At 38.3% G+C, this 20,799-nt stretch overlaps 1 protein-coding gene across 4 annotated transcripts in view; it reads right to left on the reverse strand.

Annotated features, from left to right (window-relative positions):
- Positions 1-20,799, reverse strand: part of ADAM23 (ADAM metallopeptidase domain 23) — a 194,662-nt gene that overhangs the window by 18,292 nt on the left and 155,571 nt on the right. For all 4 annotated transcript variants that reach the window (XM_070387704.1, XM_070387698.1, XM_070387689.1 and 1 more), the window contains exons 19-24: positions 18,581-18,631; positions 17,856-17,919; positions 16,512-16,617; positions 9,582-9,701; positions 7,587-7,755; positions 4,974-5,085 (exon numbers count right to left, since the gene is read on the reverse strand). In XM_070387704.1, the coding sequence (XP_070243805.1) occupies positions 4,974-5,085; positions 7,587-7,755; positions 9,582-9,701; positions 16,512-16,617; positions 17,856-17,919; positions 18,581-18,631 (622 nt within the window). The remainder of the gene's footprint in view (positions 1-4,973; positions 5,086-7,586; positions 7,756-9,581; positions 9,702-16,511; positions 16,618-17,855; positions 17,920-18,580; positions 18,632-20,799) is intronic.

Raw genomic sequence — 20,799 nt, forward strand, 5'->3', positions numbered from 1 at the left:
TTAGTTATTATTTTTAATCTTGGTCCTAGCTATCATATGTGCTAAAAGGTAGAATTTTTTAAATTAACTTATTTAATTGGAGACTAATTGCTTTACAATATTGTGGTGGGTTTTGTCATACATTGACATGCATCAGCCACGGGTGTACATGTAAAAGGTAGAATTTTTGAGAAGTGTGTAACATTAATAAGAACTAAGAATTTTCTCCTTTCCTCAGGAATTTCTATTTTATATGTAGAATTCTTTCACAGACAAGTCATGCTTCAGACACTTTGAAACTGTTTTTGAAACTGAGTGGTTGATTTTTTTTTTTTTCTTTTCTTACTTTTAGAGACTTTCTGAAACAAAAGGCTGCAGTATTTCATCTATATGACTCCAATGAACCAAAAAGGGCTACAATCCTGCATCCTTAAATACTTTGAAGGCCGGAGGCATCAAAGACATCATTTGTACTCTATGGACCAAAGTTCTTTCTGCAGAGATTTAGTATTTTGTTAAAATTTAAGATTAGAAATAAATACTAAATATATTCTTTATACTTTAGAGTATAATATTAGCATGATAGATATTTTATCAAGCTCTACAATTCAGTATTTAGATGTATAACCAGATGTGCTTACTCTTCTACATAAAATTTTTAAAAATTGAGTCATTTTTTGACACATTGGGATAAATGTCAGAAAGGATAAAAAATTATTTTTTATAAGAATAATATTTGTTTATGCTCTCAATGAAAATATCATGGAGTTTTTCTGAACTCAAAGTAAACTCAGAATTATCACAAAAATTTTAAACTTAGTAAATCCTTATGTTATTGATGAAGCCATCGGTAATGAGAAAAATACTGAGATGGTACATAATTATATAGAGCATAATTATATATGACAATCATAACTTCTCATACCTAATCATCTGAATTACAAAATCAAGGATTTCTGCACTCACAAAGAAAGTCATCAAAAAACACACGCAAAGGTAAACACTAAATTATACTCCTCAATGTAGACTTAGAAATTGCTGTTTTCAAAATACTAAATGCTAACAATATAATACTTCCTTTGACAAGTAATGTATCAGTTAATAAGCTTAATCATTACTGATTTTTTTAACCCTTCTACTTAGTACTGTTATACAAACTAGCAGAATAACTTAACACCCAGTTTTAACTCAGGCTGTGTGCAATAACAAAAAAAAACATATTGGGCTGAAGATCAGGTGATGTAGGTTTATTCTTGGCTCTACACCTAAGTAGCTGTTAACCTTATTAATTAAGCTAGTCTTCTCATTTTTAGAAGAGTGGGTCTGAACTGAATTGCCCCTAAGGCCCTTCTATCTCTGATCTGATTACTATTGTCATGATGACAGCATCTGACCAGAGCTTCCCAGGACCATTCTTTGACTTTATATATATCAGGGAAAATATCTGATATGTTCCAGTTTCTTCTCTTCCCTCCTACAAGGTGTTGCAAACCATCCAATGAGAAACGTTGCATCATATCCTATAATAAAGCGAAGTCACTCAGTCGAATCTGACAGCACTGTGCAAAGATGCCTACACAACACAAAAATTACCAGTTGACATGGCTCTCCCTATAACAGGTGGAAATTCAAGGTCTTAGAATTCAAACATATTCTTCCCTCATAGAACAGGCCAAAATAATTTCTTTCAGGGAGTTTAATGGAAACAAGTTGGGAGAAGAGGGACAGCAGCCTCTTTGCAGGTAAAATGAACAACAGTGTAGAAAACATGAGTCACGTAATATGTAATAGAAAAATCTTTTTCTAAAAATCTCGCTCACATGATTTTTTGCTTTAAGAGCCTATTTCTTGTCTTTTAATAATTTTAATTTGAAAGCTGGAGCAAATTATCTTCCATGCTTTAAACAGTGGGTCAACAATGGACAACTTGAGCCAGTGCAGACTGACTTCAATGACAATACTTTCCTGTGTGTTATTCATCCCTACCCAGATGAAGTTGAATTTTTATTCTTTTAGTAACCTGTAGTTAAAATGAAAGAAATACTGAAAACACATTGGTTCGTTTCTCATTTCCTCGAATCAAAGAGTCACAGAATTCACCTTTAGTTTTTACTAATTTAATTTTGATCCAAAGAGATGTAGTTGGGTACAATTCATCTTTTATGATAAAATCTCATGATTTAAAAAGAAATATTTTCATTCTGTTTCTTAAATTTTTTTTCTTATTAACAAGGAAGTACATTGAAATTAAATAAGTATTTTTTAATACCCACTCACCATATCTCTACAGAAAAGCCCTTATCTACAAATATGACAAGTTAGTTCATTGTGGATGTTGCTCATTATTTATGGCAAGTATTTAGGGAGGGTCCAAAGACTGTGCTCAGTAAGTCAAGTGTCAACCAAACTAATCCAGTCATGAGAAAATGCAGAACATGAAGTTATAGAGAAAAACCTTGGCACTTCACACAGGTGTTGAACCTACAGTCAGGGAAGTACTGATGGTTTCAGTACCTTGAGTTTGTTACCTGTTACTCTTCAGCAAGGCAATACAACAAATGGATTCTGATAAACTGAAAATCAGTGTTAACATGCACCATTTCACTTCTTTTACATATTCCCAAATAGAAGGGATACAGTATTCATAGAGTGCCTACCATGTGCAAGAATGTGCTGACTTTTAAATAGTATAGAATCAATAAATATTTGCTATCTGGATTTTAAAAACAGAAGTAAAGAATCTAGTTTATCTCTTACCGTCTTCTTTAATCAGAATATCAAAATTAAAACTATAAAATCTACAGTAAAGTGTTTAAATTTTCATTTCAGTTGTTTTCCATTTTCCTAGTGTATTAATGGAATTTTCTGTAGAGGCTGAAAAGATACAAATGGACAGTACAGATAGAGCCATTATTAGTTGTTCTAAAACTGCTTGACTTTTTCTGGAAATCTGATAATTTACAATAGTAACTGCTCTTTATTTATATCAATTAATACCTTTTTTTCAAATGAATCAAGATTATTAAAGACTCATGAAGATTTTAACAATTTTAGAACCCATGGGTAGGTTTATTCAAATGATTCCACTGTCTTCATTAAGAATTAAGTAACAAAGAAAATATGCAACAGGAAAGAAATAAACCAGAATGCTAATATTGATTACCTCTGAGTTACTAGATTAAGAGGGATTTTTACCTTCTTTTTAACCTTTTCTGTATTTTCAAAATTTTCTATAATAAACATGTATTACTTGAATGATCAAAAAGGTTATCTTTAAAAGATAACGAAGACCAGCACCACATTAAATGGGGAAAAAGCAGAACAAAACAAAAGGCAGCTAGGGATCTTCTCTTCTCTAGAATGTACTTGTTTACTTTATGCCTTCAAATAAGTTTTTTAGGCATGGGTGAGTGAAGGAATGGAGAAGAGAGAGAACAAATTAATAATTCCTTATGAAAAAGAACAAAGTCTAAGCCACTTCAGCTGTGCTCATCTGTTCAGGCATACTTACACATCACTTGAGAAAACAGCATTTAGATCTTTAAGAGAATCACAGACATGGAGAGAAAATTTGGAAAGAATGAATCTCTCCTTGTCAGAAGCTAAATATTCTCTAAATCGAAGTTCTGAAGGTGGATCCGAGAATTTCTCATACTAATTTTAAAGCAATAAAAGACTAAATGTAAAAGTGGAATTCGTTCCTTTTTTATAATGGTTCCTTTTTATAACTAGAAGGAGAACAGAAATAGATTGTGAGGGTGTGCTTGTGATTCTTATAGAATGTTAACATCGTGGCATAATAAGCAAATGCATGAAGTGTTTTAACACCCACTCCTACTGAACATTACACATGCATGCAAATCAGCCTGAATCTCTTCAGGAACTGAGGACTATGGAACTTTATATACTTTCGAAATCATAGCTTCCCGTATGGACAGTACTGAAGCTTGAGTTTAAAGGCGCTTTCATCCAAAATTAAGTAGATCAAAATGACACTATTTCTATATGTATTTTTCCTACCTGCAGGAAAAAAGTATGATAGTTATTTATGAAATACTGTTAGCAGTACCATGAGAAGGAAGAACCTGATGTATAATACAATGCCCACTGGTGTACAGTATCCTTTCCAATGATTTTTTGGTTTCTCAGGTACAATATTATAGTAAGTCTACTGTAATTGATGACTTCACCAGCTCTTTGAAAATCATAAAAGGGGTTGGGAATGGGGAGAATAAGGAGAAAGTGACTACCACATTTAGATGACACAGGCTACATTATAACACGGTAGCAGAAGGCCTGAGATCGGGCATTTGTGATCTCAGGTTACCTGAGATCCTGGCCCAGCCCTGCCTCTGGTTACCTTAGTAACCATAGGATGTCACTTGACCTCAGGGACTGAGAGTTCCCATCTGCAAAATGAGGGTGGTTCTAGATGACCACTGAGTCTCCTTCCAATTCTAAAATTCTCATTTTTCTCCTTTTAATGTTGATTAAAACAAAGGTCCAGATCTTTCAAGTTTGCTTTGCTGTGTTAAAGTTCTGTGAAGAACTCCAGTTTCTTCCTAATCCAAGTGTGCTTAAACAGAACACAGGAGACTACAACTTCCCTCCGGAAGAACTCAAGTATTGAGGAATGACCAGAGTCTCATGTAAGTGAAAAAGAGTTCATCTATTTAAAAAACTGATTTAGCTTCAACCAACTATAAAATGATTAACATTTGTGATTATGGAAGAATGAGATTTACAGGAAAGAAAGGAAATTGGTGTATTTACCTCTTCCTAATTCCAGTTCTAGACTAAGGGGTAACTTAAGCAATTTTTTCAATGTCATATCCAAGAACCCTTAATTTTGCGGGAACATGAATCAGACATTTTAATGACAAAAAGAGATATTCTTATGTGTCTCCAGAAAACCTATGAACTTGTTATATTGGCACCTGGAAGGATACTAATGAATTCAGTATGCAAGGAATTGAAACTGAAATCACACAAACCCTTGGGTCCTTCGTCTTTGGGGGGGTGCAGGTTCCTAACTGGATCCCGGATACTGCAGTCTGTCCCTGCCCAGGTGAAATCGCAGATGCAGGTGGCTTCATTACTACACACCTGTGAGAACAAAGAACAGAGATGGGGCATTTTCACCATACTTGGTAGAATGATGGTGGTAAATGTAAAAGACACATGGGACAGGGTAGAAGCTTTAAAACCATTTGAAATTTTTAAGTCTCCCCTGGTTTTGTTTTTTGGGTTTTGTTTTTGTTTTTTATTTTTGGTTGTGCTGGGTCTCCGCTGCTGCACAGGCTTCTTCTCTAACTGCAGTGAGCGGGAGCGAGTCTCTAGTTGCCCTGCATGGGCTTCTCATCGCAGTGTCTTCTCTTGTCGCAGAGCATGAGCTCTATGGCATGTGAGCTTCAGAGTTGCGGCACGTGGGCTCAGTAGCTGAAGGTTGGAGGCTCTAGAGCACAGGCCCAGTAGTTGTGATGCACGGGCTTAGCTGTTCTGTGGCATGTGGGATCTTCCCAGACCAGGAGGATTCTTAGCACTGATCCATCAGCGAAGCCCCTCCCCTGGCTCTGAATACTAGACAATGTATAGATCCAATACTTGGGTGATATTTTTTCAGTTAATCTTAGAAAAATCAAAGATTAAAAGGAAGAAATTTTCAAATTAAATGTTAATTACTGGTGTTGATATTATTTAAGTACACACATCTGACAAGGTAGCTTTTTCAGAAGTAGTTGCTTCCAGAAACATACCTTAGAAACAATATGCTTAATTCAAGAAATTAATACATGTTGGATTTAAAAGGCATTGCCAGAGATGAAGTACCAGGAGACATAAATCACCAACGCACTGCATTACCTCATCGTGCCCAACACAGCAGTTATTCGGTGGTGCCCTCCCAGCCAAACAAGCTCCCCACCACCACCACCTTCCCTGTCTGCCTGCACTGTCGCTCCCCGCTCAGTCAGCCTGGCTGAAGACCCTCCTAGAGTGATCTCTGCCCTCTCTCTGCCCCTGGAATGGACCTGTAATTTAGATGGAATAAATAACCATCCACAAACTGGAGACAGAGTAGTTTAAATCCCTATCTGCCTGTGACATACATTCAGAGATAGATTGTTTAGAGATGATAAAATTGAATTTAAGCTTATGGATATAAGAAGCTCTTTAATCTGAAATGATATAATGTGATGATGATAATTAACACACTGAATTTAAGCTTTTATTCAACAAGATGAAGAAGTCGGGGTGGGTAATGGAGAATCATGAACCTTTTATGCATTAAGTTTTATATATAATGTTTTCAGAGCAATAACTGAGTAGCTGAGTGGTCTGCCCAGTGCTTTTACTTCTGTTATTGTTTTTAGTAGCTAAGTCATATCCAACTCTCCTGCAACCCCATGGACTGTAGCCCACCAGGCTTCTCTGTCCATCAGATTTCCCAGGCAGGAATACTCAGTGGGTTGCCGTTTCCTTCTCCAGGAGAACTTCCTGGCCCAGGGATCAAACCTGCATCTCCTGCATTGGAAGGCGGATTCTTTACCACTGAGCCACCAGGGAAGCTTTTAATTTACTATAGCAATTATTGAATATTTACTACATTGATTATGTGCTAGGTACTTATACTCAGTGCTTTGTACATAACATCTCATTTAATCACTAGCACCCTGATGATTGAGAGAGGCTGAGTGACTTGCCCAAAGTAACTGGGATAAAAAGAAGCAGAGTCAGGATTCAAACTCGGGATCCTTTCTAGCCACAAAATCCACGCTCTTGATCATTAGTCTCTACTACCTGCTCGTGAGTCTAAGTCATTGGGCATAAGCTCCTTATGCCTTTCTACCTTGTGTGTGACATATCACTCATTTAGTTATCTATATTTTGGATTATTTTTACCTTTGCTGCAGCATCTTCCTTTGATATGATCGCTCTGAGTTTCTTCATGTCTTTTACCATTTTTGAATTCTGTATAAATTTTGAACTATCTTTCTTCTACTAAATCCAATTTAAATAATCACTAAAATGTGTTTTTAGGTAATAAACTTAGGTTTGCCAGGAAGTACCTGCCCCAACACTTTGTGCCCAGAATTTAAAGATACATGCAGGTGTGTGTAGAGAGCACATCTTCTCTTTTGCTGGCAATGGTCCAAGCATAACTGTCCAACTTTAAACATGTGAATTATAGCAGTGATCCAACCTCTAGTCTAGTGTGATCTTCAACACATAGATACTCAGTATGGACGTTGAGTAGTTGAGGAGCTGAAAGGGAATTACTGAAAAGTGTAAATTATTATGAATGGTGCAAAGCAGTCACATAGGGTCTATAGTTTCTTTAGGAATCACATCATTTTTCTACTAACTCCTTGGATTCCAAAAGACTGTGGTGAATAAAAATACACAAAGTGATTAAAAAAAAAACCAACAAAACTAAAACCATATCAACACATTTAGGTGTTAGTCTTAGAAGATAAGGATATAAGGAAAAAATCATAGTCAGTGCCTAGAGTCACAGAAGGAGAATGGCTGGACCAGAAGTCCAACCACTGTGAACTTAGAGGATGTTAGACAAGGAAGATTTGAGCTGGACACTGATGTCTACTTACCCCATGGCCTGAACACACTTTACCCTTGGAATCGAGGGGGCAGCTGCTCATATTTAGGGCCTGAATCTGTAGACACTTCCGTTCTAAACACATCATAGATGGGCCACATGGTGTTCCATCTTCGACATAGCCCACATCTGTATCATCATCTAAAACCACATGAGCACCACTAAAAAGAAAAAGATAGTCATACAGTCATTAGCACCACACTTGGAAATATACCACCAACATGAGTGAGGTTTGCTATTCAGGAAACTGAAGAGGCTGTCAGTGGACGTGGATTTCTCCTAGCATTTCTCGACTTTTCCTTGCACCCTTTCTCCACCTCCCCTTAGTAAGAGAGCATGATAAAAGAAACTGCCTTTCAGTAGCATTATTGCTCTGCACTTCATCAGAACAAAAATATGTCGTTTGCGCGAAGTGTGTTCTAAACCTTTCCTTGTTTGCAAGCCAACGTTAAGACTAAAGGAGACGTGTGCATAAGAACAACAGAAGCAATCCTATCATTAACACTCCAAGACACTCTGATACAAAAAGGCAGGTGTTGGGCATAGAAAGCAACTGAAAACATCTGGAAAATTATTACTTTAGAGGGCTGGATTATTCATGGTTGAAAAAAACAAGCCGATTCCTCTCTATTGATATATACTTCTAAAATCTCAAAGCTAAGGACAACTGGAATTTGAATAATGATCAATGTTATAATTACTAATTAGATACCTTGCTTAATATTTTTAAAATATTAAAATAAAATATTTTAATATCTAAAAAATTTTAAATATACTAGTTTAGACTATAACAATATAATTTAACAAGGTTGTTGCATCTAAAGGTGTGTGAAAACTTACACACTCAAAGGAAGCTTCTGTGCATCAAAGTAACTGCATTTGAATACTACAAATTTATCCAGGAAGGATCTTCTTGTCTAAGACCCTATTCAAATTGTCTTTAGAGCCATTTAAAAGACAGGAAATCAGCAACCATTTGACCAACATAGCAATATCCAATGTGGCTATCCAGTTGATTTACCAAATTTTGTTCAAAATTATTTAGGGATGATTCTAAATCTTACATTCACCTATGTAAGATGAAGTTTTGCTATTTGGGGGATACTAAAGATAAACATTACATATCCTGAGGGCAATTTGTAGGGGGAATCCCAAAAGTGTTTTGGGCAATGGACATTATCATTTGAATGAGAGCATAGCATCTTAGAATTACAACTCCTTTAATGGGAACAATATTATTTAAAATATAATATGACTCCCAGTGTTAAAAAAAACAAGTCTTGTATCTTCTGTGCCTTGTACTCACAGATAATTGGATATAAAATGATTGACTAGAGCTATAAATATTTTAGTATATACTTTCTATGGGCTTCCCTGGTGGCTCAGATGGTAAAGAATCCACATGCAATGTGAGAGACCTGGGTTTGATCCCTCAGTTGGGAAGATTCCCTGGAGAAGGGAATTGTTACCCACTCCACTATTCTTGCCTGGAGAATTCCATGGACAGAGGAGCCTGGTGGGCTACAGTCCATGGGGTCGCAAAGAGGTGGACACGACTGAGCAACTTTCAGTTTCACTTCACTATACTTTCTATATGTGATTAGGTTTCAATTAATCTTCTAAACCAAGCACATAGAGTATAGCTTAAATTCTCTTTTGTCACAAAAAATAAAACATACAATGTTCAAACAGTGACATATTTTAATGCTCAAAACTTTAATCATATTCAAAATGAATATCATAAAATTCTACTTTTAAAATTATAAATACAAAGAATGTCTCCCTACTAATAACTGGCATAATCTTTAAGCAAATACAATGTCCAAATTGATATATAACTTTGTTTTTTAAATGCCTTTCAATACACAAAGTGATAATAAAATCTAAGTTGTTATTTCTCTCATGAAAAATAGAAATATTTCCCTTGACTTTTTTCTAATTTGTAATTCTCATGATTCATTAGGCTTGCCAACATTTACTGTGTTACCTGCAGTCAATCACCCGGCCTTGGTGGTAGAAGGAAGTTGGGATGATCTCACCCTGAAGTTGACCGATACGTGGCGCTCGAGTAAGGTTGGTGCAGAGTAAAAATCCACAGAACACATCACTGAACATATTAAACAAAAAAGAACAAGACAGGAGGAATCACTGAAAAAATCAAAATTATTTGGTCCACAAATATTTAAAAATGGGAAATATTCCCTTTCCTTCTAAATGAAAACATTTGTTTAGATACTGTTGGTTGGTAAACTGCACCCCCCCACCCCACCGCCCCGCTTCCTAAAAGGATCAAAGCTTGTGTAAGGTAGTAAAGTAACCAGCTCTGAGAGATGGCTCATGACTGGTGTCAGAACCTATCATGACACCCTCATTCTCTACACCCAGTTACTGAGCCATGCCTCCTTCCCATGCTCCCAGAGCTAAGAGTGGCCCTTGGAATGTTGAGATGTGAAGAAAAGCCCAATAGGGAGTTGCTGGGGAGAATTTATGCTCTGGACAGGCTTCTAGAGCCTGACACGGAGAAGGTCTTTTGTTGCTACCCCTGCTTCCTGCTTTTGAATGCGGAACTTTGGCATTCACCTTGCAATCGTGAATTCACATGTAAAGATACAAAGTGAACATGCTAAGTAATACAGAGAAGAGAGACAGAAATCATCTGGGTCCTTGGTGACATTGTTAAATGACTCACTCACCATGAGGACACCTACCTCCACAGTATTTGTTAAGTAAACAATGAACTCCTTAAAAAATGTGCAAAGAATTGAAGTGGCATATCACACACATACAATCCATCTCCAGTAAATGCATGAAAATGTACTATTCCATTCATAAATGCAAATTAAAGCCACAATAATAAAGCAATTCACACTCAGCAGAATACATAAAACGTCTGATGACACCAAGTGTTAGTGAGAATACAGTACAGTGCAACAAAATGCTCTTATACGAATTATCAATGGTAGCATTTACTAGCAGAGAAGGCAACGGCACCCCACTCCAGTACTCCTGCCTGGAAAATCCCATGGACAGAGGAGCCTGGTAGGCTGAGGTCCATGGGGTCACAAAGAGTTGGACATGACTGAGTAACTTCACTTTCACTTTTCACTTTCATGCATTGGAGAAGGAAATGGCAACCCACTCCAGTGTTCTTGCCTGGAGAATCCCAGGGACAGGGCAGCCTGGTGGGCTGCCGTCTATGGTGTCGCACAGAGTTGGACACGACTGAAGTGACTTAGCAGCAGCAGCATTTACTAGCACAACCATTTTAGAAAATAGTGTCACACCATCTAGTGACACTGAGAATATATATCCCCTATGACTTGGCAATTTTTCTTCCAGGAATGGACTTAGAAAAATATGTACAAATGAGAACTAAGTTACATGTACCAGAATGTTCACAGTAGCATGATTCCTAATAGCCAAGACATGGAAACAATCTAAATGTCTGTCAACACAAAATGGAGAAGGTATATACCTATAAATATGAATGAAAATGAAATAAAAGAATAATAAATATGAATCTACGGCTACACATACCATGGAAAACTCTCAAAATAATGAACTTAAGAAGCAAAATACAAAATAATACATGAAATATGATTCCTTTTATATAAAGCTACCAAAATTTTAGGCAAAGTAAACTGTTTAGGGCTGAAAACTTGAGCAGTATATGTCTAAAGAAAACTAAGAAAGCAACTGCCATAAAATTGAGAACAACAGTACCTTCAGGAGAGAGACAGGGGTTGTGAGAGTGAAGAATACATCCTGGGATGCACTGTTTCTTGATTCATAGAGGGGTTACATGAAAGTTCACTTTGCATTTATTTGGCAAAATGTATATTTGTGTGTGTATATATACATATATATGTGTATGTGTGTGTGTGTATATTTCCATGTTCAAGGTCAGGAGAGGCGGCAGCGAGGAGATACCCCTCGTCCAAGGTAAGAGAAACCCAAGTAAGACGGTAGCTGTTGCAAGAGGGCATCAGAGGGCAGACACACTGAAACCATAATCACAGAAAACTAGTCAATCTAATCACACTAGGACCACAGCCTTGTCTAACTCAATGAAACTAAGCCACGCCCTGTGGGGCCACCCAAGACGGGCAGGCATGGTAGAGAGGTCTGACAGAATGTGGTCCACTGGAGAAGGGAATGGCAAACCACTTCAGTATTCTTGCCTTGAGAACCACATGAACAGTATGAAAAGGCAAAATGATAGGATACTGAAAGAGGAACTCCCCAGGTCAGTAGGTGCCCAATATGCTACTGGAGATCAGTGGAGAAATAACTCCAGAAAGAATGAAGGGATGGAGCCAAAGCAAAAACAATACCCAGTTGTGGATGTGACTGGTGATAGAAGCAAGGTCCGATGCTGTAAAGAGCAATATTGCATAGGAACCTGGAATGTCAGGTCCATGAATCAAGGCAAACTGGAAGTGGTCAAACAGGAGATGGCAAGAGTGAACATCGATATTCTAGGAATCAGCGAACTAAAATGGACTGGAATGGGTGAATTTAACTCAGATGACCATTATATCTACTACTGCGGGCAGGAATCCCTTAGAAGAAATGGAGTAGCCATCATGGTCAACAAAGAGTTCGAAATGCAGTACTTGGATGCAATCTCAAAAACGACAGAATGATCTCTGTTCATCTCCAAGGCAAACCATTTAATATCACAGTAATCCAAGTCTAAGCCCCAACCAGTAATGCTGAAGAAACTGAAGTTGAACGGTTCTATGAAGACCTACAAGACCTTTTAGAACTAACACCCAAAAAAGATGTCCTCTTCATTATAGGGGACTGGAATGCAAAAGTAGGAAGTCAAGAAACACCTGGAGTAACAGGCAAATTTGGCCTTGGAATACGGAATGAAGCAGGGCAAAGACTAATAGAGTTTTGCCAGGAAAATGCACTGGTCGTAGCAAACACCCTCTTCCAACAACACAAGAGAAGACTCTGCTGCTGCTGCTGCTGCTAAGTCGCTTCAGTCGTGTCCGACTCTGTGTGACCCCATAGATGGCAGCCCACCAGGCTCCCCCGTCCCTGGGATTCTCCAGGAAAGAACACTGGAGTGGGTTGCCATTTCCTTCTCCAATGCATGAAAGCGAAAAGTGAAGGTGAAGTCGCTCAGTCGAGCTCGACTCTTAGTGACCCCATGGACTGCAGCCTACCAGGCTCCTCCGTCCATGGGATTTTCCAGGCAAGAGTACTGGAGTGGGGTGCCATTGTCTTCTCCGAGAGAAGACTCTACACATGGACATCACCAGATGGTCAACACCAAAATCAGACTGATTATATTCTTTGCAGCCAAAGATGGAGAAGCTCTATACAGTCAACAAAAACTAGACCAGGAGCTGACTGTGGCTCAGATCATGAACTCCTCATTGCCAAATTCAGACTTAAATTGAAGAAAGTAGGGAAAACCACTAGAGCATTTGGGTATGACCTAAATCAAATCCCTTATGATTATACAGTGGAAGTAAGAAACAGATTTAAGGGACTAGATCTGATAGAGTGTCTGATGAACTATGGGTGGAGGTTCGTGACATTGTACAAGAGACAGGGATCAAGACCATCCCCATGGAAAAGAAATGCAAAAAGCAAAATGGCTGTCTGAGGAGGCCTTACAAATACCTGTGACAAGAAGAGAAGCGAAAAGCAAAGGAGAAAAGGAAAGATATAAGTATCTGAATGCAGAGTTCCAAAGAATAGCAAGGAGAGATAAGAAAGCCTTCCTCAGCGATCAGTGCAAAGAAATAGAGGAAAACAACAGAATAGGAAAGACTAGAGATCTCTTCAAGAAAATTAGAGACACCAAGGGAACATTTCATGCAAAGATGGGCTCGATAAAGGACAGAAATGGTATGGACCTAAGAGAAACAGAAGATATTAAGAAGAGGGGGCAAGAATTTTGTACAGAAGAACTGTACAAAAAAGATCTTCACGACCAAGATAATCACGATGGTGTGATCACTCACCTAGAGCCAGACATCCTGGAATGTGAAGTCAAGTGGGCCTTAGAAAGCATCACTATGAACAAAGCTAGTGGAGGTGATGGATTTCCAGTTGAGCTATTTCAAATCCTGAAAGATGATGCTGTGAAAGTGCTGCACTCAATATGCCAGCAAATTTGGAAAACTCAGCAGTGGCCACAGGACTGGAAAAGGTCAGTTTTCATTCCAGGCCCAAGGAAAGGCAATGCCAAAGAATGCTCAAACTACCACACAACTGCATGCATCTCACACGCTAGTAAAGTAATGCTCAAAATTCTCCAAGCCAGGTTTCAGCAATACATGAACCGTGAACTTCCAGATGTTCAAGCTGGTTTTAGAAAAGGCAGAGGAACCAGAGATCAAACTGCCAACATCTGCTGGATCATCGAAAAAGCAAGAGAGTTCCAGGAAGACATCTATTTCTGCTTTATTGACTATGCCAAAGCCTTTGACTGTGTGGGTCACAATAAACTGTGGAAAATTCTGAAAGAGATGGGAATACCAGACCACCTGACCTGCCTCTTGAGAAACCTGTATGCAGGTCAGGAAGCAACAGTTAGAACTGGACATGGAACAACAGACTGGTTCCAAATAGGAAAAGGAGTCCGTCAAGGCTGTATATTATCACCCTGCTTATTTAACTTCTATGAAGAGTACATCATGAGAAACGCTGGGCTGGAAGTAGCACAAGATGGAATCAAGATTGCCAGGAGAAATATCAATAACCTCAGATATGCAGATGACACCACCCTTATGGCAGAAAGTGAAGAGGAACTGAAAAGCCTCTTGATAAAAGTGAAAGCGGAGAGTGAAAAAGTTGGCTTAAAGCTTAACATTCAGAAAACTAAGATCATGGCATCCGGTCCCATCACTTCATGGGAAATAGATGGGGCAACAGTGGAAACAGTGTCAGACTTTATTTTTGGGGGCTCCAAAATCACTACAGATGGTGACTGCAGCCATGAAATTAAAAGACATTTACTCCTTGGAAGAAAAGTTATGACCAACCTAGATAGCATATTAAAAAGCAGAGACATTACTTTGCCAACAAAGGTCCGTCTAGTCAAGGCTATGGTTTTTCCTGTGGTCATGTATGGATGTGAGAGTTGGACTGTGAAAAAGGCTGAGCGCTGAAGAATTGATGCTTTTGAACTGTGGTGTTGGAGAAGACTCTTGAGAGTCCCTTGGACTGCAAGGAGATCCAACCAGTCCATTCTGAAGGAGATCAGCCCTGGGATTTCTTTGGAAGGAATGATGCTAAAGCTGAAACTCCAGTACTTTGGCCACCTCATGCAAAGAGTTGACTCATTGGAAAAGACTCTGATGCTGGGAGGGATTGGGGCAGGAGGAGAAGGGGACGACAGAGGATGAGATGGCTGGATGGCATCACTGACTCAATGGACATGAGTCTGGGTGAACTCCGGGAGTTGGTGATGGACAGGGAGGCCTGGCATGCTGCGATTCATGGGATCCCAAAGAGTCGGACACGACTGAGCGACTGAACTGAACTGAACTGATATTTGTATATTAATCACTTTTCTGTTTCTATATTTCTCAATTTTTTTAAGTTAAAAAAATACATTTATTTTCCTTAACTCACTGGTGGCTGGATATTCTATTGCCAGATATTTGAAAGCTGTCTTCTATAATGATCTAAAGCAATGCCTCCCAACTTTCTGAAGTCACAGAGGCACAGAGAAATGATCAGATTTGTCTGTGACATTGACTTAATGAATGAAGCCATAGACATCCAACCCCATAGGTTCTGACTAGTTTAGACTCCACTTCCTCCCTGGAACCTCAGAGACTGAACATCTCAAAACTTCTATAACTCAGTCATGAGACATCAGATTGGAAGCTCTGTTCTGTTATTTTGGTTTAATTTTAAAGAAGTCAAAGATTTTTTGCCTCCTAAGGCCTCATCCACCATCAAAGATTACATACAACTGCCAAGTTTCAAAAAGTACATTAGAGACCATTAATTAGATAAACAAAACTTCCCTTAAATCCTCGATCTGCTTCACAATGGGAGAAGAATCTCCATTGTTATGGAAGGAGAATGGAGGAGTTTGGTCTATCACATAATGATCCCAGAGACCCAAGTCAATGAGCTAACCTTAAAAAACTATTAAATTGCAATTTTAACTTTCCTCAACAAATCAAGGGAAAATATTACCAATGTGCTCTGAAGGTATCTCATTTCCTGAGTAAAGAGTCCTCAATAGGCACTGACTAGATACTTTTTGGCTTCCCTCATAGTTCAGTTGGTAAAGAATAAGTCTGCAATGCAGGAGACCCCAGTTCGATTCCTGGGTTAGGAAGATCCCCTGGAAAAGGGAAAGGCTACCCACTCCAGTATTCTGGCCTGGAGAATTCCATGGACTGTATAGTCCATAGGGTCACAAACACTGGGACATGACTGAGCGACTTTAACTTTCAGATACTTTTTAGAAGGGAAAATAAAACTTGAATACAGATATTAGCTATTTAATCAAGTCAAATCGTGTTACATTTGAAAAATAATCAAATGTATGTTATTTCATTTTAAATGGCCCCCAAAATATAGACAGTCTACATCTTTTGCTTGCAGAATTCCTTATACTAGCACATTCATAGGTTTTTGAAAGCAAAAGTAGAAAATCAAAACCCACGATTAATTTAAAATACCTTAGCAAAATATCTCTTCCAAACAAGCTTCAAGTAAAATACAGCATGTGAGAACTTTCCTGAAGTTTACAGAAATGGTGTGTCTGTGCCACACAAACAGTTTAGTTCATAGTCATTTGCTTCTAGATATACGATCTTTTAAATTCATACTCTAAAATTTTAAGTAGTCAATTTATTAAAAAATCAGTAACATTTATTTTGTGCTCCCTGCACCAAGTCCACCCATTATGCGCCCAGAGACGGCCACTCACTGCTTGCTGCACTGGATCCATCGGTCTCCATCCTTCCCACAGTTGCCCTTCTCGGTGCCTTCCGTATTCAGCTTTTCATAACAGAATTTGTCAGACCCTGAAGCCTCTTTTGGAGACGAGCAAGAAAACAGAATTACTTTTAGTTTTTTTTGTTATCCATAACCAGTACTGTGCCAGTAAATCTTAATAACTGTTGCTCCAGAAAAAGGAACAAATTCCTAATTTGTAGCACTTACCCATTTCCATGGTGTAAATCTCCACAGTGTAATACATGGCTAATTTTAAACTAAGAATGTGATGTCAATCAGCTTCTAAAATTCCTGAAAATTTCACCCATGGCTCTTGCAAGGTAAGACAGAACAGCTCAAACACACCGTTCTTTTTTAACTTGGGAGACAAATTTATTCCCAATTCTTATTGGTGGGTTTGAGGAGGGGAGGTAGGATTAATCATCAGCAGGAATTAGTGAAGTGACACCAAAAAAACTAATAAACATTCTTAACCCTGCTTTCTATTAGTATCAGGAAGCATTATAAAATCTGAGCTTGCTGAAATTTTGTTGGCATGTGGATTTTGATATTTCAACTTTTTTGAAAGACAAATATACCTCTATTATCTTTCCCTTGTCAAAACTGAACCATTGAAAGTAAATCTTTCAGTTAAATGATATTTGCCAAACACTAAATCACTTGTGCATGAGTCCTAGTCCCCTTTGGGTGCCTTCTTTTCCTGGTAGGTGACCCAGTCTTTGCCAGCAAGACAGAGCCACTTCTCTCTCTTCCAGTCTGGACCTCATTAACTGAAATTCACTGGCAAGACAATGAAAATGTCAGGAAGAGAATATGTGTACTGACATGTAGGGAACATACTGAGAAAATGACCATGTTCCCAAAATGTATATCAGGAAGTACTTGTGTTTCACTTCAAACTGAGATAATCAATTACAGAATTAAAAAATAAAAATAAAAAAGCCTGGTACTTTCCTAGGATAAAAGAATGGAAAGCTACCTTGAAGTGGTGAATGTTAAATCCAAGGTATAAAGAAAATTACCCAAGTGGATTGATAATAGGCATGACCACCGCACTCAACCCAATCTTAGCAAGTGGGTGTGCCATCCGTTCTGTCTCAGCCACAATCACTGAATAGTGATGTTCAGTTCTGATGACAAGTCTTCAACGTCAGCAGGTGTTTGCTGTGGCTATGTGACTATGATTCACCATTCTCTTCAGGCTTTTCTAGTTTTTTTTTTTTTCTTGTTTTAATCACTCCCAATCAGCAAGACTGGCAGCAAAGAATACTAAGAGAAACCTGAGTGAGACCACCAAGCAGGAAACATGACCTACTTGTTCCCCAGATGTACTGACACTGGTTGTCCCGGGTCTTGCACTCCCCGTCGTAGCAGCGGCCCTGAGGGCAGAATGCATGTTGTAAGGTACAAGGAGCTGGTCCCATTTCCCCCCAGATTCTCACTGCAAGGTCTCCTTATCATTGTTTTAGACAAAGTTGGGTTTTTTGGGGTACCCTAGTATTTTCACAATGAAAATAAAACTCACAAACATCTTAAGAGACACAGAAGAATGAAAATTAAAATCTAAAACACAGAACAGACCTCACTGTACAGCTCAAGTCCAACTAATCATCTAAAATTTTATGGAAAACAAAAATGGGTGCATTTCTTTGAGTGACACCAAAATGATTTTTAGGTTTTTTTGTATGTGAATGGTTAGGTCATAACATAGCTTCAGGAAAAAAAAGCATTACCATATATTACCATATTTTCCCATAATAGGCTAAAATGATTAAAGACAGTTACAACTCCATAAGTTAGATCTCTAATTCTTCAGCCATTACTTTTTTTCCCCACACTCTCAATCTGGATAGTTTGCACCCAGAGATAAATATATTTAGTATTTTATATGATATGAAACAACTCTGAGTTAGAAGACCAATGCAATAATTTCCTGTTGTTTGAGCTGCAATTTGCCATCAAAATTACATTCATCCAAAAAAAAACCCTGAAAACTGAGCTTTTCACAAAATCCCAGTTAAAACCTGTGGCCCAGCATACCTGATTTTGATTGCATGCATATCCATCTTGCTTATGAAGATTTGGTGGGCACTGAAAAATATATTTTTAGTTAACATTCAATATGTGAAGTACTTTCAGATTATTTGCACAATACATTAAAGTGCAAAAAAATGTAAGGATGATTTTATTACTATTTGTAAATTGTGTGCTACACATCATTCATATCAGTAAAGTTTGAAATAAATGTAAAAAAAAATACAACTTATAATTAGAAAAACACGAGTAAACAGCTAATCCAAATTTATTCTCCAGTCATTGGTAAAAATGAATCAATCAGTCAAAGCAGTGGGTGCTTCTTATGTTTGTTTTCCATGAGATGCACTAGAATACTTTACGTTCACTTGCCTACAAAGTTCAAAATAGAAGGGATTAAAATGGACAATGAAGGGAACAAGTCAGCTTGTTACACAGGAGTGGATACGTTCAGGAACTAATTTACAAGACCTCGTTCAGCTCTATGAAAATGTCAGATCTGCATGTGACACCCATGACAGTCACCTCCATGCCACATTACTGAAAAAGAAATAACCAGCCCTTCAATAAAAGTGCTATATCTCCACTACATTTCTGACCTCTCAAACTATAGACTTGTTAAAACAACTGTGACGTGATAGTTCTTTCTTTTTCCAGGTCTATTTATCAAATAGTTTTTTTTTTTTAAGTACATTTCAATTTTCCCTAACATTATCCTAGATAATTCATATTTTTACTCTCTCTTCATCTTATTTATCACATTTAAGAGAGCTAAAAAAAAAAAGTTCAAGTCAAAGGCTCTGCTACAGCATTCAAAACAAATACTAAAAGGGGAAAAAAAAAAAAAAAAACCCACAGTTGCAGTAAGTGAATAAGAAACATAGCAATACCCTGTGAGGTCCTCCCTTGATTTTCACCTTCTCAGTAAATGACAGTCCCACTCTCCCAGTTGCCCAGGCCCCAAACCAAGGAGTCATCCTGTGTTCCTCTCTTTTATTCACACTCTCTTTCTAGTCCATCGACAAATCCTGGTAGCAATATCTTCAAATATAATTACAATCTGACCACTTTCCTCCATCTCCACCGCTAACAGCTGGTCAAACCCAAAACTATCTTCTCATCTGACGATGCAACCACCTCCAACTGATTTCCCTTCATCCCCTCTAGTCTCCTTATAGGTGACAGGGCTACTAGAGTGTCCCTTTAAAAACCTAAACCACATCATGTTGCTCTTCTGCTAATGGCTTCCCAGTCTACTCACTGGTCTTCCAAATTCGTGATCTGCTCCCTACCTGACCTCATCCCTACCTGACCTCACATGAATGTACCAGCCACGCTGTCAACCCATGGTCTTTGTTCTTGCTCTTCTTCCAAGCTTTCCCGCAGATTTCCGCCCAGCTTGTTCTCTCAATTCTTTTAGGACTTTGCCTGAACGTCAGCATCTCAGAGAAGCCTTCTTTAACTATGTCCTCCAAAACCATAAACTCCTCCCCCATTTTAGCATCCTCTGCTCCCCATTCACTGTTTTACTTATCACCAAACTTTCACCTGTCTCTTTGCTCAGTCAGTTCAGTTGTTCAGTTGTATCCGACTCTTCACGACCCCATGGACTGCAGCACGCCAGTCTTCGCTGTCCATCACCAACTTTCGGAGCTTGCTCAAACTCATGTCCATCAAGTCAGTGATGCCATCCAACCATCTCATCCTCTGTCGTCCCCTTCTCCTCCTGCCTTCAATCTTTCCCAGCATCAGGGTCTCTTCCAATGAGTCAGTTCTTTGTATAGGGTAGCCAAAGTATTGGAATTTCAACTTCAGCATCAGTCCTTCCAATGAATATTCAGGACTGATTTCCTTTAGGATTGACTGGTTTGATCTCCCTGAAGTCTAAGGGACTCTCAAGAGTCTTCTCCAACACCACAGTTCAAAAGCATCAAATGTTTGGCACTCAGCTTTCTTTATAGTTCAACTCTCACATCCATACATGACTACTGGAAAAACCATAGCTTTGACTAGATGGAAGTTGGTTGATAAAGTAATGTCTCTGCTTTTTAATATGCTGTCTAGGTTGGTCATAGCCTTTCTTCCAAGGACCAAGCATCTTTTAATTTCATGGCTGCCGTCACCATATGCAGTCATTTTGGAGCCCAAGAAAATAAAGTCTCTCACTGTTTCCATTGTTTCCCTATCTATTTGCTATCAAGTGATGGGACCAGATGCCATGATCT

The sequence above is a fragment of the Bos mutus genome, chromosome 2 (genome assembly GCF_027580195.1).
Source record: "Bos mutus isolate GX-2022 chromosome 2, NWIPB_WYAK_1.1, whole genome shotgun sequence".
Taxonomy (NCBI): domain Eukaryota; kingdom Metazoa; phylum Chordata; class Mammalia; order Artiodactyla; family Bovidae; genus Bos; species Bos mutus.